We start from the raw sequence: 27,154 nt of genomic DNA, 5'->3' as shown, positions 1-27,154 counted from the left end.
CTAAACACTAGGTCTAATTTTAGTATTGAAAGGGGAAATTTGTTGTTTGTTAGTTTCTAAAAGCAAAAATAGCACATCAAAAGTAGCAGAAGAGGAACTGTAAATTTTCACAGGGATGGTGTAAGGATGAATAGTTATTTGGTTATTAAAGCGTTTTAGAAAACGTTTAGCTTCCATTACAATGTTCTTTATGCTTAGCAATGGAATGTGTTACTACTTGGTAAATAATTAGTTCAGTATTGAGTATTTCAGACTCAAGAGAATGACACTTAATGGGATAGATAAAAAGTAAACAGGTAAAATAATTTATGCAGCTATTTTGCCCTCAAGGAGGTGGAGCATAAATCCCCACTCCTCAAGTGTGGGATTGACGTCTGGGAGTTCCCTGGAGGCCTAGTGGTTAGGATTCTGGGCTTTCACTGCTGTGGCCCGGATTCAATCCCTGGTCGGGGAAATGAGATCCTGCAAGTCACGTGGCGTGGCCAAAAAAAAAAGATTAAAAAAAGTGGGATTCACATAGTGACATCCTTCCAAAGAGTACCGTACGAAAAGGGAGAGAGAGGAGAGTAACTTTATATTACAGAAACCAGACAAACACTACCTCAGCCAGGTGATCAAGGTAACATCCACAATGATATAAGGCAATGCTGATAGTTTGTACCTTGATACAGTGTGGTGAGTATGGTACTTCACCTCTGTAGTTTTCCACCCATAAACCTGTAGCCCCAGTCTAATAATGAAAAAAGAAAAGCAGAAAAAGTCCAATAGACAGGCATTCTGCAAAGTGTCTGACCAGTTAAGGTCAGGTCAATGTCATAAAAACTGTAATTAACTGTCAAGGTCATCAAAACTAAGAAATGTCTGAGGAACTGTCACAGCCAAGAGGAACCTAAGGAGACTTGATGACTAAATGTAATGTGGGATCCTGACTGGGATCCTGGAGCAGGAAAAGGCCATTAGGTAAAAACTAAGGAAATCTGAATCAAGTATGGACTTTATTTAGTAAGGTATCAGTATTGGTTCATTAACTGTGAGAAATGTATAATAACTAATGTAAAATGTTAATAGCAAGGAAATAGGTGGGTGTACGTGAGAACTCTTTGTACTATCTTCACAGTTTTCCTTAAATCTAAAACTATTCTAAAAGAGTGGATGGATACTTTGAACAAATAACTACTACTCACTTGGTTTGGTGTCTTCTCATAGTATTCAAAGTTGATCACACAGCGTTTACAAGGATCAATTACTTATAACTGGGAAGGTAATAAAACACTGTGGATTTATAATGTACTTTGACTGAAACTGAAATGATAAACTTCCAGGGAATCAGAGATGATGCCTAAATTTGTCTTCATTATCATCACTTTAAGAAGGGTACAGTTGAGACTAAACCATGAATCTAGACACGGTAACTGACATGGGTGGATCTGACTCACTGAATCACATTTCATGGCTTATGCTATGTAGGTAAAATTAACAGTGACTAAAACTGAAATCACTGACAAAGGTTGCTCTCAGACCATCTGAGATAGCCCAACTACTGACTCGGCTCAAAGGAAATAAAACTGAAAACTCTTGATCTCACCCCAAATAATCATTCTGCACCCTGTCTGAACCTTGGGCTCTCTACCCACCAGCCTACTCAAAACCACAACTGAGGGTGTCCCGCTGCTAAGAAACAGACAACACACAGGGCATTCCAGGCCATCAAATTAGTAGCCAAGAAGGAACCATCAAAGACGCTGGCATGGTCCCCTTCAGAGCTCGCTCATCTTGACTTAGCATCCCTCCCCTCAGGAAAAGCATTTGGGGATCTCGCCTTTCAATTGGGCCCTTTCTTTAAAGCAGTCTTACTTCACAACCCTGGACACATTTGCAAGTGGGGTCTCTCAACGCCGTGTGATACTCAAAGTTGAAGATGAAGATTAAACGTTCCTCTAGAATGTGAAGGCCTGGAGACACCTTATTGGTGCACTAGCGGTTCTTCATTTTATGGGTAGAACACAGTTGGGTAAAAATTGGGTGTTAAGAGTTTGAAAAAGATTGTGCACACAGTTTCAGACAGTTCATGAGAAGAAAGGCATAGGAAATTACCACGTGGGGCTCTCTGCTTCCTGTGAAGTGTAAATTTTCACAAGCTCCTCCCTCCTCAGGTCCTCATGTAATCGCATTCCTACCCGCCCTATCCCACTGGGACCACCATGCTCCTCTCGTCGATCTCTTCAGCCCCTACACTAAGGAAGTGACCGAAACGCGAAGCCTTACGTTCTTTCTTCTTCTACTCTTTTTTTCTCTCAGGGACTGCTCAGAGAAAACCGAGCCACCGACAGCGCGGGGGAACGGCGCCAGACTCGAGGCGCGAAGCATCAGAACCATCCGCACGACGGCAGCCGCGTGCACGCGAGGGGGCGGGGCGCTCGCTTCCCGCGCACCTGCCCAAGGCCCTGCCCTCTGGCCGCGCCCCGCCCCCAGCCCCGCCCAGGCGCCCAGCTCGGCCGACGCGCGCGACGCCCCGATTCACGCGAGCGTTCTCCTGCGCGTCCGCTCCCGCTGGAGCGTCGGACAGTTAGGGGAGTCGACCCCCGTCGGTTTGCTCCTCTCGGTGGAGGAGAGATGGGGAGGCGTTGCGCTGGGGCTGAGGTAGGAAGGAGCCCGCTCCTCGACGCCTAACCCTCCCACGACGCTAGCCCCTGAGCCGTGATGCGAGCGTGGGTCCTGCTCTCCGCGGTGCTCTGGTACCTCACAGGAGGTGGGGATCCTCCCGCCAGGTCCCCTGGCCTCTCCCATCTTCTCCGTCCTGCCTCCTCCGCCCCGCCCCGCCCCACTCTGAGCCCTGGCTTCTCTTCTACGTAAAAAGTCAGTGGTTTCTTTCCTCCGCAGTTGGATGGCAGCGTAATTCCGAGCGCACTGAGAAGGGCTTCATTTATGGCAACCCGGGACACCCAGGTAATAAGAACCTCTTCACCCGCAGAGTCTGCCCGAAGAGCCGGGGTTCCGTGGCTCTGCTAAGGTTCTTCCCGAGGAGGGAAACGGAACATTTATTGAACGTATACAGTGTGCTCTGCACTTCCCGAAGGCTGTTGCATCGTTTCATCCTTAGAGCGACGCCACTACGCCTCAGTTGAATCACCTTACCTAAAGCTGCATAGCTCGGTAGGAGCTAAGACTCCATTCAGATCTCTTTCTCTGATGCCACCTCACTTCCAGGTGTCCCCGCTGCTTTGCAACATGCGAGGCCCCCTCAGAGGAGTGATTTCCGGGGCTGGAAGTCCCTCTGTTTGGAATGCCCTTATCCCTTCCCTTGTTAACTAGAACTCCTACATATCCTTTACGGCTCAGCTCAAATGTCATTTGTCACTGTGATGAAACTTTCTCACACTCGCCAAGGAAAATTAGTCACAAGGCTAATTTTAGATAACTTTGGGCCGGTTCATAGCATTGGTCTGCTTTGGAATCTCTCCGTGTTTGGCGGCCCTCCCCTTCCCTGCCACCACCAAATTGTAGGACACTGTCTTCTTTATATGTTCAGAGCCTGGCATTCAGTAGGCTTTAAAATTAATATCTTGTGGGACTGTATTGGTTCCAAGCACATTGTTGCTGCTTCCATCAAATCCGAAACAGAATAGGTATTGCAGAAAATCTTCTTTGTCTGTCCCATTTAATTATTGTTCCTAACAGAGGAAATTTATAGTTAAATATCATGTTTGCCTTGCGGATGACAATGATCATCTTTAAAATAGTTTTGCAACCAAAAGATCCTTTTCTGATCTTTAATTTGATTCCACTAACCCTTCAAATTTTTTTTATTCTAGTTAGTTCTGAATCCGTACATCAAGATGTATTATGTACATTTTAGCAACTAAGACGTGGCACAGCCAAAATAAATAAATAAATAGATAAATAAATATTTAAAAAAATAAAATGTATTATGTACATTTTTATAAACAACACTATAATATCACAGAAAAAAAATATTGACTCTGTAGCAGTCTAGAGTTTTAAGATATATGAGAAGCAGAACGGACTTTAGCATTCCAAATGTTATAATGATATGCTGATTTTTAAAATAGTGAAATCCAAAAAGAACTAATCAAAGTAACTTTGGGAAAAAATGGTAGGAAGTGTGTTTCTTAATTTAATTTTGCTATATAATGTAGTTATATATTGTTTTATTTTTGTCACAGTGAAATTATATGTAAAATTACATCACAATAGCCCAATCCTTGTCTGTATGGATTTGAAACGCGCTGAAAAAGAAACAGTGGACCCCACCTACTTATGGGTTGGGCCTAATGAAAAGCCATTAACAGGTAAGTTATTCGATTTTAATACCTTCTTTTCTTAATGATGCGAACATTTTTTAAGAAAAGCACTGTCATTTATTGGAATGAACAAATTGAAATTTAATTTTAACTACAGATTCACTTACTCCATATTTAGACAATCATATTATATCTTGGTCTGTGCCTTATTTTCTCCTTAGGCAAAAACTGAAGCAGTAATTTTTGTACCTTACTTCCCAAAGCTGTATTAGTTCAGAAGCTCTTATAAAACCTAAAATTTATCCTTGCAGCACCTGTGATAGGAGATGAGGTAACTAATAATGTAATTTTTCACGATGTTAGGAGGGTGTCTTATAATATGAGCATTGTTAATTTCTGTCTTATGTGAAGAAATTGCATAGAACTATAAGGCAGTGTGATCTCACAGAATTACTGGCATAAATCAATTGAAATTAGATACCAAGAAATGAATTAAAGAAAACCAAAATATATTTCAAAAGTGTACTTATCTCATGTGGTTTTCCATTGAGTAATATGACAGAGTTACGATTTTGTTGAATTCTTGAAGTTAAAATAGTCCATTAATTTTAAAATTTTTGTATTTATTTGTAACCCCAAGTTTACTAAATAATGTTTGAATTGTTACATGTTAAATACCAAGCAATTTACTCTTTCTGTTTAGGAAATAATAAAATAAATATAACCAAAACAGGAAAGCTGATGGTGAAAGACTTTCTGGAGCCTTTGTCTGGACTTTACACATGCACTCTTTCTTATAAGACTGTCAAAGCAGAAACCCAAGAAGAAAAGGTAGTAAAGCAGAGATATGACTTTATGATCTTTGGTAAGAATATAGGCACATTTTAACTTAAACATTTAATATGGATCAGAATTAAGTATATGGTTTCTTCATTTAGTGAAAATGAGTCTTATATATAATCATTATGACTTACAGAGTATTTTGGGTGTATTTGACTAGGCAAACTCTTAAACTGACATCAAAATAGTGTGTCCTAAATAATCCTTTTTCAGCCTCCCACTTCCCACTCTGGGTATGCAGGCACAATCTACATTATCACAACTTTGCCAGGTAATTTAAAAACTGATGTTTAATTCCATAAAAGCAAATTAATGATCCTTTTCACTGTTGCTGACAGCAACACTTCTGTAAATTAAGACCCTCACCATCAAAATCTTATTTTTTTCTTGATACTTTTAACTTACATATATAGCCAGCCCACAGAAACCATACAATCTCTTGTACTGAGTGGGTAATATATCAGATGAAAATAACCTTTTTCATTAAAGTTATTCATTTTATATGTTTTTGTGAGGACAAACTGTTAAAACATTTTATTAGAAAAAATAAAATACCCAAAAAAACCCCATTTTATTAGATAAATTAAGTTTCTGTGCTGGTTTGCAAGATTGATGGGATTAACTATTACATGTTATTTGGAAATTAATGCTAGGCACAATTGTTTTATTCTCATCTTTTTTAAAGCCTACCGGGAACCTGACTATTCATATCAGATGGCTGTACGTTTTACCACAAAATCTTGTGTAGGAAAGTATAATGATCTGCTTTTTAGACTGCTGAAGAAAATCTTGCATAATTTAATCGCTGATTTGTCATGCCATATCATAGAACCATCATATAAATGCCATTTTGTTAAAGTCCCAAAACATGGCCTCATTCCTGAGCTATTTATAGCCTTTCAAGGTAAAAAAAGTTTTAATATTTCTTTAATTTTATGTGTTTAATCTTAATTACAAAATTAATTGCCATATTATTATAGAAAGCTTATAAATAGTAGGCCTTAAATGTTCGTTAAGCACTAAAGTATGTTGTTGGTCTTAACCTGGTTGTGGTTTTAAAAATTAACACATTATTTGCCTTCAACTATGATATATTGTTGCCTGTCTTTTAGAACTTAATATCATTTTATAAATATGGGCTTTAACTATGCAGCTAATATTTAACTTATAACTTCTTATAGAATTTTAAATTGTATTTTTGAGAACTTAACAAAAGGGAGAAACCAAACCAAACCAACCCAGAATTATTACTATTCATTTTAAAGCCTTGTAGTTACCTCCATTAGCCCCCAGATGGAGTGAAATCATAATGTATAAATCATTCAAATTGTTCACCTTTACTTTATTACTAGAATTACATAGATTAAACACATGCACACATGCATACTGAATTCAGCATTTGGAGCTTTATTGGAATGTTTGGAACTTTTTGGAATCTTTCTGTGAAAATGTTATTTTTCCCCCTCCAGTTAATCCTTTTGCACCAGGGTGGAAAGGTAAATGCAATGAGTCTGTTGACTGTCAAGATAACACTAACCATAATATCCTCCAGGTGAGAATTTCAGTGTAAGGGGAAAGTATTTGAATAGTATACAAAGCTATTTAAAAACTGAAATATGAAGTATTATTGATTTTTGGTTTCAGTTTTATAAACTGAGATTGTTGCGATCTTGGCTATTTAAAAATGTTTTGTTGTGGAAGAGTACATCTGGAATGTTATATAGCTCCCCAGGTTAATATTATGTATTTTTCCTCTGACAGAAGGATGGATCACTGTTCTTTGTTCTCCAAATGTAACTAAGCAGCAGCTTGAAGAACAACCTTACAATCATGTCAACCTAGGTTAAAACAGTGGTTCTTCCAAAATTGTATCTGTACTGATCAAAATAGTTGCTCTCTCCTCTGCCTCCTTAGAGGCTAAGGACATAGTCTAAAAACTCCCTTCGCTCTCCTCCTCTATATCCCTGAGCGCATACCCTTAATATTGTGCATGGTTTATGGGTTATTATTAGTTATTATTTAAGCCCCATGCTCAAAAAATAAAACAAAATTTACACCATTAGTCTGTAATGCTGATTAGAGAAAAGTTTTGGTTTCCATTTTGCTTGGCTTTTTTTTTTTTAAATTTTACTTATTTATTTATTTATTTTTGGTTGTGTTGGGTCCTAATTGCTGCGCGTGGTCTTTCTTTAGTTGCGATGAGCGGGGGCTACTCTTTGTTGCAGTGTGCGGGCTTATCATTGCGGTGGCTTCTCTTGCTGCGGAGCACAGGCTCTAGGTGCGTGGGCTTCAGTAGTTGGGGCACGCGGGCTCTAGAGCACAGGCTCAGTAGACGTGGCACACGGGCTTAGTTGCTCCGCGGCATGTGGGATCTTCCCAGGCCAGGGCTCGAACCCGTGTCCCCTGCATTGGCAGGCGGATTCTTAAGCACTGCGCCACCAGGGAAGCCCCTTGCTTGGCTTTTTGGAATTAGAAATAATGAACTCCCGGTTATCTACATATGGAATAGACATGATGCAAATAATTCAAAACAAGTGCTTTTTAACCTCAATTTAGTTTTTCTTAACTGTTGTGCATAAAAATTGACCATAATTGATAAGGTCAAGGCTGAACTAATTTTAGTATTAACATGCAACTTTTCGGGAATTCATCTGTTGTGTAAAGCAATGGCATGTTTGTATTACGTTTCATTGCCTCTGATACAGGAGGAGAAATTTGGTTCATAGTTTAGTAATTGTACTTCTCTCTGGTGTTTTTAAATCTTAGGCAAGAAATCGAATAGAAGAATTTTTCCGGAGCCAAGCATATATTTTCAACCATGATTTTAATAAAACTCTACCAGCTATGCATTTTGTGGACCACAGTTTTCAGATAGTACGAATAGATAGCTGTCGTCCAGGCTTTGGAAAAAATGAAGGTCTCCACAGCAATTGTGCTACCTGTTGTGGTAATTATAAATATAAATATCTAATTATTTAGGTTATATAGTCAGAATTCACTTAGCATAATTCAGTTGAATATTTATAGTGGTTCTCTTTACCAAAAAAATATGTTTAGTTAAAGGGAAGTAAAAATTCAAAGCCCAAATTTCTAAATATAATTATCTTCATTTATATGAATTCTGCTAATGTAATCTTTTGTATTACAAAATATTTCTGTAGTGTTTTTTTTTTTTCTTTGGCTGCGTTGGGTCTTCATTGCTGCGTGCAGGCTTTCTCTAGTTGTGGTGAGTGGGGGCTACTCTTTGTTGCGGTGCGCAGACTTCTCATTGCAGTGGCTTCTCTTGTTGTGGAGCACAGGCTCTAGGCGTGGGCTTCAGTAGTTGTGGTGCACGGGCTCAGTAGTTGTAGCTCGCGGGCTCTAGAGCGCGGGCTCAGTAGTTGTGGCGCACTGACTTAGTTGCTCCGCAGCATGTGGGATCTTCCCAGACCAGGGCTCGAACCCGTGTCCCCTGTATTGGCAGGTGGATTCTTAACCACTGCGCCACCAAGGAAGCCCTTCTGACTTAAGCTACTATACTATGAAAGAAAACAAAATGGTCCTGCCTAGAAATTGTAAATAGGAACTAGAAAACAAGAAATAGGAACTCATAAATGAAGCAATGCAGAAGATACTGTAAAATGCTGATGCTAAAGGAAAAAGATAAGATTCTAACTCTTTTCTGTCTTTAAGATGATCAGATAACAATGTTTAAAACTTATAAATGGGGAGTTCCCTGGCGGTCCTGTGGTTAGGACTCTGCGCTTTCACTTCCGTGAAATCCCGGGTTCAATCCCTGGTTAGGGAACTAAGATCCTGCAACACGCTCAGTGCAGCCCAGAAAAAAACCTCATAATAACCTTCCACACCTTAACTGGCTGAACATTACTCATAGTATAACATAGATATAGAATGTCAGTGGTGTGACATTAATGGCAATTTGTATTATTGGTATAAGATACCTCTAACTGAAATTATAATAATCTACTCCATTGTGTTTTCCTCTGCAGTGGTTTGTGGTCCTGAGACTTTTAGTCCTGATGTTGATGTTACATGTCAGACCTGCGTTTCTATCCAAATCTACGGAGCTAAATCTTGCCCATAAAACTTCAAACAAAAACTGCAACGTGAAGACTAGAGGTGAAAGCATTGCTACTTGCTTGTGGAGGTGGCGAACATAAGATGATTTGTTCACATCCCAGACTGTCATAGATAGTTCCAGTAAGTAAGATCAGTAAGACCAAAACATTGGAAAACATACCTTTTAGAAACCCTAAAAAGATAGTTGACATGGCATTTCTAAGAAGGCATTTAATATCTCCAGTGTGCAAAGGAAAGTGTAAGTATGAGTGGATGAGTTTTATTGAAATATGTTTTGTTGTTTACAAACAATCTGTTTCTGTGTTCCTAAGACTATATTAAGGTAAAGAAAAGTAGCAAAGTATAATATAATAAAAACGTTGTACTTTCCATGTATTATTTTGTTTGATATCACTCTTATATAAAGGCATATATATTACCTTTATAATTAGAACCAAAAAAGTTATTTCTTTTGGTGTCTTTGCTTTCAGTTTGTTTTTAGAATAATAGAATATATTAGTATAGTTTTAGGTTTACAGAATAATTGAGCAGATATTATACAGAATTCCATATACCCACTCCAGCCCACACCCTCATCCCTCCCCAGTTTCCCCTATTATTAACATCTTGCATTAGTGTGATGCATTTGTTACAATTAATGAACCAACGTTGATACATTATTATCAACTATAGTTCATAGTTTATACTAAGGTTCATTCTTTGTGTTCTGCAGTTCTATGGGTTTTGACAACTGCATAATGACATGTGTCCACCCTTAAAGTTTCATACAAAATAGTTTCACCACCCTTAAAATGCCCTATGCTTCACCTATTCATCTCTCTCCCTTACCCCAGAGCCACTGACAACCAGTAATCTTTTTACTGCCTCTATAGTTTTGCCTTTTCCAAGGTGTCATAAACTTGGAATTGTACAGTATGTAGACTTTCCAGACTGGCTTCTTTCACTTACCAATATTCATTTAAGGTTCCTCCATGTCTTTTTGTGACTTAATAGATCTTTTTTATTGCTGACTAATATTCCATCATATGGGTGTGTAAAGGACATCTTGGTTGCTTCCAGTTTTTGGTGATTATGAATAAAGTTGCTATAAATATTTGTGTACAGGTTTTTGTATGGGCCTAAGTTTTCAAATCAATTGCGTAAATACGAAGGAGCATGTCTGCTGGATTGTATAGTAAAATTATTTTTAGTTTTGTAAGAAATTGCCAAACCGTGTCCCCAGTTGGTCTCCCATTTTATATTTCCACCAGCAATGGATGTGTTTCTTGTTGTTCCTCATCCTCACCAGCTTTTGGCATTTTCAGTGTTTTTGATTTTGGCCGTTCTAACAGGTATATAGTGATATTTCATTGTCATTTTAGTTTTAAATCCCCTAATGACATCTGGTCTGAGCATCTTTTCATATGTTATTTGTCATGTGTATATCTACTGTTCAGATCTTTCTCCATTTTTTTAAATTGGATTAGTCATTCTTATTGTTGAGTTCTAAGAGTTCTTTGTATATTTTAGATACAAGTTCTTTATCGGATATGTGTTTTGCAAATATTTTCTCCCATTTTGTGGCTTGGCTCTTCATTCTTCTCACAGTGTCTTTCACTAAGCAGAAGTTTTTAATTTTAGTAAAATTCAATTTACCAATTTTTTTCCCATGGATCATGCTTTTGGTGTCATACCTAAAAACTCATTACCAAGCCCAAGGTCATCTAGGTTTGCTCCTGTTGTATTCTAGAAATTATATAGTTTCATGTTCTTTGCATATGGATGGTTCCAGCACCATTTGGTGAAAAGACTATCCTTCCTCCATTGAATTGCCTTTGCTCCTTTGTCAAAAATCAGTTGACCAGGCTCCCCTGGTGGCGCAGTGGTTGAGAGTCCGCCTGTCGATGCAGGGGACGCGGGTTCGTGCCCCGGTCCGGGAAGATCCCACATGCCGCGGAGCAGCTGGGCCCGTGAGCCATGGCCGCTGAGCCTGCACGTCCAGAGCCTGTGCTCCGCAACAGGAGAGGCCACAATAGTGAGAGGCCCGTGTACCGCAAAAAAAAAAAAAAAAGTCCACATCAAAAAAAAGAATCTTAAAAAATAAATAAATAAAATAAAATTAATAAATCAAAGGACTTCCCTCGTGGTCCAGTGGTAAAGATCCACCTTCCAATGCAGGGGACTCAGGTTCCATCCCTGCTCGGGGAACTAAGATCCCCCATGCCGTGGGGCAACTAAGCCCGTGTGCCACAACTACAGAGCCCACGTGCCCTGGAGCCCACACACCACAACTAGATAGAGAAAACCTGCACACCACAACTAGAGAGAAGCCCGCACGACACAACGAAAGATCCCGCATGCCTCAAGGAAGATCCTGCATGCCGCAACTAAGACCTGATGCAAGGAATTCCCTGATGGTGCAGTGGTTATGAATCCGCCTGCTAATGCAGGGGACACGGGTTTGATCCCTGGTCCAGGAAGATCCCACATGCCATGGAGCAACTAAGCCCGCGAGCCACAACTACTGAGCCTGCACACCACAACTACTGGAGCCCGCACGCTGCAACTGCTGAGCCTGCGTGCCACAACTACTGAAGCCCACGCACTTAGAGCCTGTGCTCCGCAACAAGAGAAGCCATGGCAAGAAGCCTGCACACCACAACGAAGAGTAGCCCCCACTCGCTGCAACTAGAGAAAGCCCACGTGCAGCAACAAAGACCCAACACAGCCAAAAAACAAAATTTGTTTTTTACATCTTTATTGGAGTATAATTGCTTTACAATGGTGTGTTAGTTTCTGCTTTACAACAAAATGAATCAGTTATATATATACATATGTTCCCATATCTCTTCCCTCTTGCGTCTCCCTCCCTCCCACCCTCCCTATCCCACCCCTCCAGGCGGTCACAAAGCACCGAGCTGATCTCCCTGTGCTGTGCGGCTGCTTCCCACTAGCTATCTACCTTATGTCAAAAAACAAATTTTAAAAAATTAAAGGGCTTCCCTGGTGGCGCAGTGGTTGAGAGTACGTCTGCCAATGCAGGGGACACAGGTTCGTGCCCTGGTCCGGGAAGATCCCACATGCCGTGGAGCGGCTGGGCCCGTGAGCCATGGCCGCTGGGCCTGCGAGTCCGGAGCCTGTGCTCCGCGGCGGGAGGGGCCACAACAGTGAGAGGCCTGCATACCGCAAAAAATAAAAAAAAAATTAAAAAATAAAAATGAAAAAAAGACCCAATGCAACCAAAAAAAGAAAGAAAAAAACCTTTAAAAAATAAAATTAATAAAATTAATAAATCAAGAATAAATATAAGAATATCATGTTTAGTTGTAATAAAAACTAAAACTGTTAATATGGGTGTCTCAAGGAAGTGGGACTAGGTTATAGGGTTCAGGGGTTTGAAAGGAAACTTTTACTTAATTTGTTTATATTCTTCTGTACTGTTCAAATATGTCCTCATGTGCACATATTATGTTTTTAAAGTTTTTATTGAGATAAAAACTCACAGTAAAGTGCGCAGATCTTAAGTGTTTAGCTTAATAAATGTTTACACATGTAAACGTGGTTACACATCCATGTAACCACTATCCAGATAAAGATATAAAATATGTCCGGTGCCCCAGAAAATTCCCTCATGCCCCTTGCCAGGCAATACTGCACCCACTGAGATAACCACTATTTTTTTTTCTTTTTTTTTTTGGCTGCACTGGGTCTTAGTTGTGGCAGGCAGGCTCCTTAGTTGCGGCTCGAGGGCTCTTTAGTTACGGCATGTGGACTCCTTATTTGTGGCATGTGAACTCTTGGCTGCAGCATGCATGTGGGATCTAGTTCCCTGACCAGGGATCAAACCCGGGCCCCCAGCATTGGGAGCACAGAGTCTTAACTACTGTGCCACCAGGGAAGCCCCAGAGATAACCACTATTCTGACATCTACCACCATCATGTAGTTTTGCTTGTTTTTCACTTCATTTACATGGAGTTATACACTGTGTGTTTTTTTAAGACTTTTATTGATGTATTGAATATAATACACTTACAGTAACATATACTGATCTTAAATGTTAGCTCAGTGAATCTTGATGTATTTCCAGCCAGAAGATTCCCTCATGCCCCTTCCCAGTCACTACTGTCCCCGCTAAGATAACCACTATTGTGACTTTCTACCCCTATTGCTTGGTTTTGCCTGTTCTTGGGCCTCATATAAATGGAATCATACAGTATTGTGGTGGCCATGGAGGGTACCACCCGGATTTTCTTTAGGAGAACCTGCTGTGGGAAGCAGAGTTGACCGAGAACCTCTAGCCTACCCCGCTGTAGATCTGTCTTCTGAGCCCCAGCTCCCCGGGGCCACATCCAGCCAAAAGCTGAGTATGAGGTACTGGAGCCTGGGCCTTCTGCCTGATGGGGAGCCCTCCGGCAGACCACCTTTGCTCAGGTCGGCTTGGCTGAGACCCTCAGGCTGTGCTGCCACCCGAGACCCTTCCTACTGAGTCCTTCCCTCCTCCTCTCCATTCCCAAGTTTTAGACCTTCATTGTGATTTGAAGGTTTGCCATGCCGATTCCTGCTCCCTCCCTTTATTCTTCACGGGCTTTCCCCCTATTAAGTCCCTTGCATATCTGGTTCCATTTTGGCACCTACTTCTCGGAAGACCCATGTGTTTTTGTGTTGGCTTCACTTGCTCAGCCTTCTGTCTGTGAGAACCATCCATGTTGTTATGTGTAGCAGTAATTTGTTCCCTTTTATTGCATAAGTGTACCTCAATATATGTATCCATACTAATATTATTGGACATTTGAATAGTTTTCAGCTTGGGGCTCTTATTTTAACGTTTCTGTACATGCAATCTTATGGTGAACACGTGCATTCATTTCTCTTGGGTATATGCCAAGGAAGTGGAGTTGCTGAGTCATAGGTATATGTTTAGCTTTAGTAGATACTGGTAAACAGTTTTCCAAAGTGGTGGACCAAGCTACACTCCGACAGCACTTATGAGAGTTCCTGTTGCATATAATATTTTTACAAATTTAAATGTAAAAGTGACTAGTTCAAAAGATAGATACAAATGTATGCTATATCATTCCTAGTTTAATGTTTAAGTTACCATTTTTAAAACTGCTCCATAGAAAAAATGTTCACATACCCCAAAATGTTAATAGTGGTTATATTAAAGGGAGAAGGGAGATCACAGAGTACCTTTACCTTTGACTTTGAGAAATATCTGAAATGCTTTACAACAAATATATATTTCTTTTGCTTTTAATTACATTGTCTTGAAAAATGTTACATAGAACTAAAAGGCTTATGATGAAAACCAGCAGTCTCCTCCTACACTCCTACGCATCCCTCAGTCCCATGCCTCCTAGCTTGCACTCCTATAATTGCTTCCTTGCTTCCAAAGATGTGTTGAAATCCCTTATCTGCTGCCTAATTCTCTTTATTCTTGTGGGTTTCTATCTTTTCCATCACTTTATTGTCATTTAGTGAGATTTCAAGAGGGAGAGGAAATTAATATGATCAATCTGCCACTTTTAATCTTACAATCCAGGCTGATTTTTGGACATTATCATGGTGAATGGGATGTATCAAAAAATAGCGGCTTGTTTTAAAGACATCATTCTGGTGATTGGGAATAGGGATGGTGAGAATGGACTGGGGAGGGGAGCACCCAGAGGCTTGTGGGGAGAATGCTTAAAGAGCTGACAGGAGGGACTTCCCTGGTGGCGCAGTGGTTAAGAATCCGCCTGCCAATGCAGGGGACACGGGTTCGAGCCCTGGTCTGGAAAGATCCCACATGCCGCGGAGCAACTAAGCCTGTGCGCCACAACTACTGAGCCTGCGCCCTAGAGCCCGCGAGCCACAACTACTGAGCCCGTGTGCCACAACTACTGAAGCCTGCACGTCTAGAGCCCATGCTTCGCAACAAGAGAAGCCATCGCAGTGAGAAGCTCGCGCACCGCAACGAAGGGTAGCCCCCGCTCGCCCCAACTAAAGAAAGCCCGCGCACAGCAACGAAGACCCAACGTAGCCAAAAATAAATAATAAATAAATAAAGTTATTTTTAAAAAAAGAGCTGACATGGTATTAGGAAGACACAGAGGTAGAATTCTCACCCAGCTGCAGCAGGATGGAGACAACAACGTAGAGGGCACAGAGAGTCCGTGCCTCAGGGTCACAGCCCACGTCACGGGGCTGCTCACCCTGGTTCTGCTCCAGGATAGGCTCCACCTGGAAGGAAACCCACCAGACTGTAAAATCTAGAAACAAGGAAATATGCCAGAAATGGCAAATATTTGGCCGCACTCCTTAATCCTGAGCCCATGGCAGATGTAGCAATCCACCACGGCACTCTTGCCTGGAGACCCTCAAACTCTCAACATAGTGACAGGTGCTGCTGATCAGTCAAGATGGGGCCAACTGCCCTCCTGGGACTAACAGTTTTCCAACCCCCTTTCTTGCCCATAGGCAAGCAACAGAGCCTAAAAAGCCCATCCTAAATTGTCCTGGGAACTATATATCCGGGGAATTGCCACAAACCAGCTGCATAGACAGCTGGCAGAGGACTATGAAGTAGGAAGGGACTAGTCACTGGGACTTCTGGATCCTTGAGAGCACGGGCATTCACTTCCACTAGGACCTGGGCCCTCAGCCCAGGCTGTCTTACCTTGTCCTTCAAAAGGGGCAGGGTCCCCTTAACTAGGGCCTCAGCAACAAGCTGCCCCTCCTCAGAGAGCTCAGGGGGCAAAAAGGAGGGTGGCTGGTGGAGAGGCAAGGCACATAGTGGGACAGGGCTTCACTGTCTGGTGAGAGCTGGGACAAGCATCAGAAGTTCCAGAGAGCCCCCAGGAGTGCTAGATGGAGGGTCTTCCAAAGGGCTCCTGCTTTCCTCTTAGCCTGCAGGAGGTCGTAGGGGAAGAGGAGGCTGTCCCTCAATCCCTGGCCTGGGAAAGATGGCTAGTGTCTGAAGTGTGGAGTTCTATGCCTCACAAAATGTAAAAGGCAGTGTATACCCGCTTCCTCCCAAGATTTGATTCCCCACAGGCCCCTCTGCTCAGCATTTCCTCCACACCAGCTTACATCCAAACCCCTCCTCACCCATCAAGTCATCCAAGAAATCCGAAATGGCTTCTGTGTGCTCCTCTATCAAGATCCCAGCAGCGTATATACAATGGAATATTACTCAGCCATAAAAAGGAACGAAAATGGGTCATTTGTAGAGACGTGGATGGACCTAGAGACTGTCATACAGAGTGAAGTAAGTCAGAAAGAGAAAAACAAATATCGTATATTAACGCATAAATGTGGAATCTAGAAAAATAGTACAGATGAACCTGTTTGCAAGGCAGAAATCGAGACACAGACGTAGAGAACAAACATATGGACACCAAGAGGGGAAAGCGGGGGTGGGGGGGGTGGGGGGATGAATTGGGAGATCGGGATTGACATGTATACACTAATATGTATAAAGTAGATAACCAATAAGAAACCGCTGTATAAAAAAGATAAAAATTCATTGTTTCAAAAAAAAAAAAAGATCCCAGCAGCGTTAAAAAGGCTGCATGACAGAACCTGCTGGGCCTTCCATCTGTAGCTCCCCGGAGCGCCGGACCTCAGACATCTAGGACCAGGAGATGGGGGAGATAAGCCCAGTCCCATTATAGCAGGTTGTCTCCCCACTGGCTCCTCCCTCTCTCTGCCCCAGTTCTTCCTTGGGCTTCTTACTCTTCGCTCTAGATCCTGCAGCTCTTCATCCTTGCTGAGGCACTTGGTGAAGCAGCTTAGCACCTCTTTTTGCTCCTCAGTCGGATTCTGGAGGACTCGCACCATGTCCTGCATCCTCTCCTTCACGCTTGGGAAATCCTCCAAACTCAAGGACTTCCCAGTAGAGGCAGAAATTAAGAACCCCACCCACCTAGCCTAGCAAGCTCCATTACCAAGGCCCCCGAGACCCCATTCTTTATCTATCTTTCTTCTGGAGACCACCTCTCTGTATATTCCCTTCTTCTAGTCTTTTCCTGTTAAAGCATCCTTCTTCCCAGACGCCCACCAGCATTGCCTCCCGCTGACCCCACTTCCACCTCCCCAACTCACCCTCAGTCTTATACCAACCCCCAATTCTTCTCCATCTGCAGGAAATCAAAGCTTATGTCGTCCTTTCCATTCAAAGTGCAAGCTTTGGGCCCCAGCAGGAGTACTGAGGATTTAGAGGAAGTTAGAGCAGTGGTTCTCAGCCTTGACTGTGCATGAGAATCCCCTGGGGAGTGCCCAGACCCGATGCCCAGACCAGGCCACACCCCCAGATCACTTAAGTCAGAATTTCTAGAGGTGGGACTCAGGTATCACTACTTTTAAAGTTCCCCCCAGGTGATGTCTACAACCCATGAGAATCACTGTGTTTAGAGGAGACAGATGCACTCTCCAGACTGAAGTTGAAACCTGCTTTGGGCACTGTCCTACCCTTCTCCTCCCAACGAGCTCCACTGCCACACACACATATGCACACACACTCACACACACTCAGCTGCCCCACCTGAGCTGCACTTCTTGAGGGCAGAGGGCTCAAGAGTGAGGAGTGCAGCTACCCTGAACACAGCTGGCTTCCATCCTTACCTAACCAAGATGAACCGCCATCTTTCTCTGCAGAGGAAGAATAATCTCAGAGAGTTTTCAGGTCACCTCCACCCACCTGTGGACCTTCTTGTCCCAGTGGTGGAAGTTTTCAATTCTGGACTCTGAGCCCTCACTGCCCATGCCAGGGAGCCTGCAACCTCATCATTGTGTGTAAATGACAAAGCACTATATTTACAGACCCCTTCCTACACCCTCAGAGATAGGCAGGCATAGGATTATGCCTGGATGATTGAAGGAGAAATGGAAGCCCAGAGAGGGCCGCTCAGCAAATCTGGATCAGGGCAGGAACTGGAATCTATCCCCTGACTCCTCTGTTATGGCACTGTAGTCTCTTTTGAGCTAGCAAGACCTTGCCAGGACTGAAACTGCAACTTCTACAACTTCCAGAAATTTTTCTTGAATTTTCTGCTCCATCTAGACTTCCCTCTACTCCTTCACAAGGCCTTTTAGGCAGTAACAACCCTTATTGGATTCAGGGAAAGACTCTGAAATTCCAGAGGAAGCCACATTCAGAATCATAGGGATCTCCTGGTCTAATCCTAGTTCTTTTTTTTTTTTTTTTTGCGGTACGCGGGCCTCTCACCGTTGTGGCCTCTCCCGTGGCGAAGCACAGGCTCCGGACGCACAGGCTCAGCGGCCATGGCTCACGGGCCCAGCTGCTCCGCGGCATGGGGGATCTTCCCAGACCAGGGCACAAACCCGTGTCCCCTGCATCGGCAGGCGGACTCTCAACCACTGCGCCACCAGGGAAGCCCCCTAGTTCATTTTAACGTCAGCATAACCATGGCTCAGGAGGCTGTAGAGCTAGTGAGTGGCAGAGCCAGGACTAGGCCCTGAGACCGTCTGACTCCTAGTCCAGTGCTCCTTTCAGTGCTAGTGCTATTGTGTGAGAACTGGCCAGACAATTCAAGTGTGCTTCCTAGGCCAGTAACCCTTCAGTAAGGGCTGTGAGCCCAAGATTCAGCACACTGACCTGCACAGAGCAAGTCAAAGTTGGCGGAGCCTGGAAACCCTAGGTCAACATGCAATCCAACCTACTTCTCCAACAGGCAGAGTTTTCTCCTGCCCTTACCACAGTTCCCACCTGGGTGCATCCTATTACATTCTTAGCACTAAGAACTCTATAATCCCAGGCCATTTGTTATCCTCTTTTTAAAAATAGTATCCTTGCCCATTCTGGAATGATGAACAGGAGGCCCAGAAGCTCACTCACCTTCTGGAAAGGACTTTTCTTTTCTGCCCGAGAAAACCTAATACCTAAACCAGTTTGTAAAAAGAGAAAGAGAGAAAGACCAGTTATCAAAAAGCTCCTTTCTGGGACTTCCCTTGTGGCACAGTGGTTAAGAATCCACCTGCCAATGCAGGGGACACGGGTTCGTAACACTGGTCTGGGAGGATCCCACCTGCCGCAGAGCAACTAAGCCCCGTGCACCACAACTACTGAGCCTGAGCTCTAGAGCCACGAGCCACAACTACTGGGGCCCCCATGCCTAGATCCTGTGCTCTGTAATAAGAAGCTCACGCACCGCAACGAAGAGCAGCCCCCGCTCTCAGCAACTAGAGAGGGCCCGCGTGCAGCAATGAAGACCCAATGCAGCCCAAAATAATTTTAAAAATTAAATTAAAAAATAAAAAATCGATTTTAAAAAAGAAAGCTCAGTTCTCTCTCTGTAAGGTCCTCTTTCTCCCCAACCTTCCCACCCTGCCCTCCAACAGAAAAAAAAAATACTGGGAGAGAGATGGGAGTTAAGGGAAGAATTAGTGTCATGCTGGGGCAAACCCTGGGTCAGTGGTGTCGGAGCAAGCACCCTTCTTCTCGTTCCCTGGAACTTCCCCCCACCTTCCAGCTCACCAGGGCCCCTCCAGGCTGACACAGATCCCAGCTGAATCAACCCCCACCCTACTCAGGTGTTCAGGCTCCCCCATCCACCCCGCCCCACCAGGCCTTGCTTACCCATACTTTCTGCGTTGGGGAAGACTAGCTGCTTTACTCGATAGCCCAGGACCTTCTCAGGGGTGATGGTCACTTCCGTTTGGTGCTAGGAAAAAGGAGCTCAGGTTGATTGATCCCTAAGTGCCTGATCTCCCAAACAATCCTGGGAGGTAGACATTTTTATCCTCATTTTACAGATGAGAGAACCGAGGCTCTGAGAGGGTCAGCAGATGAGCCCGTTTCACAGCAGTAGAGCTGAAATTTGAACGGGCATCTGACCCCAAAACTCATGTTGTTTCCACTTCATTCAACAAATATTTATGGGGAATTCCCTGGCCATCCAGTGGTTAGGACCTGGCGCTTTCACTGCCAGGGGCCCGGGTTCGATCCCTGGTCAGAGAACTAAGATCCTGCAAGCCGCGTGGCGTGGCCAAAAAAAAAAAAATTATAGAGGACAAAACATGCCCGTTTTGTTCCAGGCATCATGGCTCCTGCCCTCCTGCCTCCTGGAAAGGGAGGAAGACAATGAACAAGGAAAGAACACCCGTGTAACTATGAACCGTGGGAAGCGCTATGAAGCAAATGAAGACAGAGCACCACCAGAGAGTAACAGGGGAGAGGCTGAGTGATGCCACACAGACTTTCTTGGGGCAAGAAGAGAAGTCGTAAGAAGGCCAAGGAGCAGGCAAGACTGCTCAGAGAGGTCTAAAGGAAGAGCTGAAGAGTGCGGCGGCTGGGCTGGCAGCCCCTGACCTGCAGTGGGTGAGCCGAGCTGGCTCTCCCACAGTCCCCACCTCCCAGGATCCTAACCTTGTGTTCATATCGGAGGCCAAAACATTTCATCGGGTCCCAAAAAATATATTGCTTTTCACTTTTCAGGATTACAGTCTTTGTCGTCTTCAGAGTTTCCGTCACTAGATAAAGGTCTTCTCTCATCGCTTGGATTGATTGGAACGTAGGGGTCAGTTTCCTCTTCAGCTTTCTGGAGGGAGTAAAGGGGCAATGAGAGGGGCCCCACCTCCCAGGGACATTTCTCCCTCTCCAGCAGCTCGTTTCTATTTGAGATTAAGTGCCTCTGAGGCCGGAAGACCACAGCACCCGTCCCAGTTCACTTTACCCACTGTGGGCGGGAACGGGGTACAAATGGGAAGGGAACCCGCTAGCATTTCTGGAAGATTACAGTGTACCAGCGCTGTGAGATACTTCAGGCGTCATTTCATTTAACCCTCACCGCCCCGCTATGATGTAGGCAGGATTGCATCCATTTTTCATATGACGAAATTGAGGCTTAGAGACAGGTCGTGAATGGTCCAAGTTCACACAGCTAATAAGTGTATAACTGGGATACAAACCCCAGTCTGTATGAGTCCAAAGCTTGTGCCCTTCCCATGGCACTGAGATAGGTATCTGCCCAGTCCACAATACCCCCTTCTCTGAGAAGGGGCTCCAGCTCCCTGCACTGGTCTCTGGGGCCTGGTTGAATTGTCCACCCTTGGGGGTCCATGAGGCATCTCTGATTCCATAAAGAAATTCATTTGGTGACTTAAAACAGCCTGATGGGGGACTTCCCTGGTGGTCCAGCAGTTAAGACTCCACGCTCCCAATGCAGGGGGCCTGGGTTCAATCCCTGGTCAGGGAACTAGATCCCGCATGCATGCCGCAACTAAGACCCCAAGCAGCCAGATATAAATATATGTATAAACCTCCCTCCCTCCCTACCTGATGGAACTTCTGGTATTTGCAACCAAAAGACCCCCAAGAAAGTCCTACATCCTTGCCTGAGCAGATCTTCCTCTACCTACCCTCCCCCACACAACTCTATTTACACATTCCACATAGCTTCACTCTAGAAACAACAGGCATGCTAGAAAAATGGAGTTCCCTCAGAAAAACTGCAGAAGCCGCCTCCCCAGCAATACCGTGGTGGGTAGGGGTAGATCAAAGGACCAGTACAATTTCACTGCAAGGCTTTCAGTTTTTAATTAAAAAGGAAAAACAAAAGGCATCCACCGTGCTCAGGGAGGGCTAGCCCAGGAGAGCGGTGGGGCCCCTTCCCCCGACCCATCCACACTTTCCAACAATTGCAGCTAGGGAAGAAGACACCAATACCGACCACAACATGACTGCCGAGGAGGAAGGCTGGTGATATCCCTCTAAGTCCCTTGGAAGGACCATGCCCTCAGCTATCAGAACTTCTGTGGCACTTGATTGGTGCCACCCTGGTGGGGTGGGCCGGTGGTACTTCCTGTGCAGGAAATGTTCGACGGGGGTGCTTTGATTTCATTGGGCTTCACTTCAGCTCTCTTACCAAGTACTTACCATGTGCTGGGGATAAACAGAGAGGTTAGTAAAGTCAGTCCCTGGTCACAAGTTGTTCTGAGTGCAGTGAGGGGAGGGAACATGGAAACCACTGGCTTGCCGCAAGGCAGAGTGAAACAGGCACAAAACACAGATTTGAGCAGCACAGTATAGGAAAACAGAGGAGAGTGTGGCCTCTTGAAACCAGCCAGTTTTGGTCCAAGCCCAAGTAATCAATCACCCCGGAGGACAGCAGGGAAATGAGTGAATTGAGGACCTCAGAAGAAGGGCTCCTGGAGGCTGATCCTGGAAGAATGAGAAGGCTTCCTGAGGGTGGAGAAGAGGAGGGCATGCTTGAGTGAAGGAGTGGGATGGGGAGAGCTGGGAGTAGGGAGTGGGAGGCTGCACCAGCCGGGGGCACCCCACCTCAGATGCCCTTGGTGCCCAAAATGGGCTTCTCCCTCTCTCCCTCCCTCCCCCTTGCTGCCCGCATCCAGCCTCACTTGTTTTTAAGGGAATCCAGGAATTTCTGGAGTATCCAGGTCTTTGATAACTCGATGCCCTGCTCTGGGGACCTGGAGAATGTTATTCCCACGTCAAGTGTTTTTTCTTTGGGTAATTTCACTGTCAAACTTCCCTTTGAGTCTACGCTGTCCATAACTTGGGACTTAACCTCTTGACCTGGAAAGAGAAAGGTAAACGTCACATCGAGGCTGACCCCAAAAGATCTCTCTCTAGAAAATCCTCCCTGGTGCACCCCGTCCTGGGCTCCCCTCCACGATCCCCTTCCCTTCTGAGGAATTCTTCCAGTTGTGGCTCTCCAGCCAGTGCTGTTCTCACCAGAAGTCATCATGCCTGGAGCCCACTCTGCCACCTTCTTACCAAATGACCTTGGATAAGTCACATCACCTCTGAATCTGTTTCCTCATCTATAGAAGGAGAATTTTTTTTGTTTTGGCTACGGCCTGCGGCATGCGGGACCTTAGTTCCCCGACCAGGGATCGAACCCATGACCCCTGCAATGGAAGCTCGTTGTCTTAACCACTGGACCACCAGGGAAGTCTCTATAGAAGGAGAAATATTAATAGTACCTACTTCCCGTGCTTGAGGAAATTAATAAACTAATGCAGTTAAGCACTTAACAAAGTGCCTGGCACACATACTAAATGTTCAGTAAATGTGAGCTAGTCCTATATAACTATTTGAGAGGCTGAAATGAGACAAGGAAAAGTAAAGTGAAAGAATTAGGAGGCCCTGACCTTTGGGAAATAAAAGTTAAGCAGAGTTCAGTCTCTGTGTTTGTGTGCACTGTGCATGTGTAAAGTGAGGCAAGTCTGCAAAGTTGCCCACCCAAGTGGACTCTGCCCAGCCTTGCATAAGGCCTTGCATAAGGGCGTGGACTCCAAGTCAGTTGCTGCCCTGGAGTTAGTGGAGCATATGTGGAAATGCTGCCAGGCTGAGTGCCCTTCTCTCAGACCTCCCAGTTCTGAGCCTACAGAGCAGGGAGAACTTCTACTGCTGGATTTGGGGGGCAGGGCCAGATTTACAGAGAAGAAATGCATTTTGAAACTGGTGGAAATATGACAGACCTAGAAATAGTGCCTGAAATCAGTCCTGTGTGTGGGACGCTAATGTCTCAGGGCCCAATTGTTTCCTGAGTAACGTAAAAGTTCGTGGGTACTTTATCAGAGAGAATACAGTATGGGGGACTTCCCTGGTGGTCCAGTTGTTAGGACTCTGGGCTTCCACTGCAGGGGGCATGGGTTCAATCCTTGGGTCAGGGAACTAAGATCCTGCAAGCCACACGGTGTAGCAATCAATCAACCAATCAATAAAACAGTATGGAGGAGGGGCGGGGGGAAAGAGTAACTTGACAGTGGAGAAACCTGACAGGCAGTACCTCAGCCGGCTGACCAAGGTCAACATCAACAGTGATAAGTCATGTTGATAGTACATAACCTTGATATGATGTGATGGGGACAGCACTTTACCTCTGCAGTCTTCCTCCCCCAAACCCATTACCTAGGTCTATCCATAAGAAAAAAATCAGACAAATTCCAATCAGAGGGGTGTCCTACAATATGTCTGACCACTACTGCTCAAAACTGTCAAGGCGGCTTCCTGGTGGCGCAGTGGTTGAGAGTCCGCCTGCCGATGCAGGGGACACGGGTTCGTGCCCCGGTCCGGGAAGATCCCACATGCCGCGGAGCGGCTGGGCCCGTGAGCCATGGCCGCTGAGCCTGTGCGTCCGTAGCCTGTGCTCCACAACGGGAGAGGCCACAACAGTGAGAGGCCTGCGTACCACAAAAAAAAAAAAAAACTGTCAAGGCCATCAAAAACAAGGCAAGTCAAAGAGGAGCCAAAGGAGATGTGACAACTACATGTAACATGATGTCCTGGATGGGATCCTGGAACAGAAAAGGGACACTAGATAAAAACCAAGGAAATCTGAATAAAGTATGGACTTTAGTTAATTTAAAAAAAAAAAAAATGTACACCATCTAGTTAAAAAAATAATAATCTGTTTGAAAAGGGAGCAGGCCAAGTTGCTGAAAATCAATTTAAATGACCAGTTCACCTCATTCTTAAGGACTTTTTTAGTTTGGTTTCATCTCTCCCTCTGAATTTTTTTATGCAAACAGATAGACTTTCCCTTAAAGCAAGTTAACTGACTTAGTCAAATTTTTTTTTCCATAATTAAACTTGCCCCTGCCCCCTGGGGAGTAAGATGATCATTGCAAAACATTCTAGTCCTGCTTTAAAGTTTTCTTCTGTTTCCAGTGAACTTGTCTTTTTTTTTTTTTTTTTTGAGAATCAGCTTTTAGTAAATTGACTCTTGGCAATTCTCGTTTCAGAGAATTGACTCAGAGTCTTTGAAAAATACTAATCTGAAAATTTCCTAAAGTCCCCTTGCTTACTTAAACCCCACTTGTGGAAAAGCCCACCACCTCAGAGCATTCTGTGCACTGCTCTTGGTCACATAACAGCAGTACCAGGCACGTGGCAGGTGCTCTAAAACTATACAGTGGTGTTGTTAGAATTCTCTTCCATCTCTTGGTGAGACCCAAATGGGCTTTGGCAGAGATGTCGGAGCTGTAAAACTCCTCACCATGAGGCGTGAGATGCTGCAATAAGTCTCCAAGTGAGGGTTCATCAACACCTATCCTGGGGCTTCTGAAACCCAAGAAACCCCAGGAGTCGCTGAGCTTGGAAGCAGGGGGATGGAACAGACTTCTCTACTAAGGCCTTTGAGCCCTTAAGGGAGCTCTGCTCACCAGCAACTTCCCATTCAGCCATGATGTCCAGGAACAGGAAGGGATAATAATAATAACCGCCACCAGTAGAATGATTGAGGCGAACTTTTATTGAATGCTCCTTCTTGCATGCACTGTGGTAAATGATTTATGTAATTTATCTCTTTTGATTCTTGCAACAGTCTTCTTGAGTTGATAGACGAGGAAACACACTTAGATAAAACCACTTGTCCAGAGGTCACCCAGCTGGTAAGTGTGGCAGACCCAGGTTTCGAAGGCAGATGCCCCCAGTTCTAAAGCCCGAGTCCTTTCCTAACCACTAAGCTAACTGCCTCCATTTAATTATCCATTTAAATGATAAACATTATAAACACATGAGAAGACCTCAGCTAATTTAAAAGTGAATTATTTACAAAGGAAAAAAATAGGAAAGACGACTATTAAAGAAGAGTTTCCAATAAAAATAAATTTCCATTTCCCCTATTCCCTTCTCCCCACGCAGCTCTCCCGTACATTTCTTTAATTGACGTGTACGGACGTGTACATACAAATACCACGGTTCCCTTTTTGACTGGCTGATCTCATTGATAGCAATGGGGTGTTGACAGTGGGGTAGCGTAGGCGTAGACAAAGTCTCTCACCCACCTCATACGGACCTTGGAGCCCAGGAACCAGCTTATCAAACAGCCCTTCACCCTTGTCCATCTCCAGGATGTCCTACAGGGTGAGGTCTCTCTTATCATATTGGTATCCAAAGAAACGTCTCCTCTCCTTCACCAGATAGAAGCAGTGGAATCTGTCAGCATCAATGAAGCTTCTGACAGCGATCATATCCCCACCAGCGTCCATGTGTTGGACCACAGCTCTTGCGATTTTCTCAAATACCGCGAGCATGGTGCCTGGACCAACTGGGAAAAGGAAGCCCATTGCAGTTTGGGGGAGGGAAATATTAGTTCAGGTTTTTAAATCTTCTACCGTTGGCAGCTTGGGGTCAAGAAAGATCCAAAAGTTCTAGGCCAACCAGAACGGTTTGCCTTCCCTGTTTCCAGAAGGTGTGGTGGTCACTACACACTAAGGTGGGATGGCCATCACAAATGCTGGATTCTCCTCTGCCCCTTGTGGAACCTTTCTGGAGGAAAGCTGGAGTGGTGATTGCCCAGAAGGAAAGCGAGATCTGTTTTCTGCATTTCCCACAGCAGAGTTGCCCCTTGCTCAGAGGGGCCTGATGGGTGGGAAGGTAGGCTCACCATCCCCAGCCAGACCCTCACCAGTGCTGATGGAGAGGACCCAGGAAGAGATGAGGGGCATGACTGCCGGACCTCACATTACCAACCCCAACAGATGACTCGCTTCGCTCTGACCCCTGGGCCACCCCCCCTTTCCTGTTCTGCAAGGCAGTTGGATGTTGCCCCTACCAACCATTTCCCAGTGAGATGGTCATAAACTGGCCTCAGAAGGAAACAAGAGAGAAAAGGTAGTACTCTACCTTTGTACTCAAGAGTGGCTTGGAGCTAGGTGCTCTGGACAGCCCCCCGCCCCCAAGTCCTGTCTCCTCAGTTTCTGGTCAACTTCTGAAGGGTCCCCTTATACTTGGTAAAATAAAATGAATCCCAAAACCCCGCCTGGGGCATCTCCCTCCACCCACTCTCCCCTTCACCCTCTCCTGGTCTACTTTTGTCTCCATCTTGCCTGCCCTGCGGGACGCTCCACGGGCCCACCACGGGGCCAGCCTGACACAGCTGCTCCTCCCCCATTTCTGTTCAGCAGCAGCTCTTGTGTCCCCACCACGTTGGACCCTTCGGGCTCTCTTTCCTCCAAATCCTTCTTACTCTTTCCCCTTCCGTCAATCATTCCGCATCTCCTTCCCTTTCTTCAGGCTCCT

The 27,154-nt window shown here is 44.5% G+C and overlaps 2 protein-coding genes across 2 annotated transcripts; one reads left to right on the top strand and one right to left on the bottom strand.

Moving 5' to 3' along the window:
* Positions 1 to 4,216: 4,216 nt before the first annotated feature.
* Positions 4,217 to 9,186, top strand: ZPBP2 (zona pellucida binding protein 2; the record flags this gene model as incomplete). Its single annotated transcript, XM_082861001.1, has 6 exons — positions 4,217 to 4,310; positions 4,966 to 5,127; positions 5,788 to 6,006; positions 6,572 to 6,654; positions 7,869 to 8,049; positions 9,092 to 9,186. The coding sequence occupies exons 1-6, from the start codon at positions 4,232 to 4,234 to the stop codon at positions 9,184 to 9,186; spliced, it is 819 nt and encodes a 272-aa protein (XP_082717127.1). The 5' UTR covers positions 4,217 to 4,231.
* Positions 9,187 to 15,240: 6,054 nt separating this feature from the next.
* GSDMB (gasdermin B) lies at positions 15,241 to 26,166 on the bottom strand (the record flags this gene model as incomplete). Its single annotated transcript, XM_082861580.1, is given in 11 exon segments — positions 15,241 to 15,384; positions 15,821 to 15,913; positions 16,693 to 16,726; positions 16,728 to 16,774; positions 16,879 to 17,005; positions 17,266 to 17,350; positions 19,742 to 19,826; positions 20,606 to 20,702; positions 22,522 to 22,699; positions 25,914 to 25,989; positions 25,993 to 26,166. Coding segments are annotated over 11 exon segments (1,140 nt in total).
* Positions 26,167 to 27,154: the final 988 nt, after the last annotated feature.

The sequence above is a fragment of the Leucopleurus acutus genome, assembly GCF_964270905.1.
Source record: "Leucopleurus acutus genome assembly, chromosome: 19".
Taxonomy (NCBI): domain Eukaryota; kingdom Metazoa; phylum Chordata; class Mammalia; order Artiodactyla; family Delphinidae; genus Leucopleurus; species Leucopleurus acutus.
Note: the sequence above shows the minus strand (reverse complement) of the source record. Positions and strands in the feature narration are given on the sequence as shown.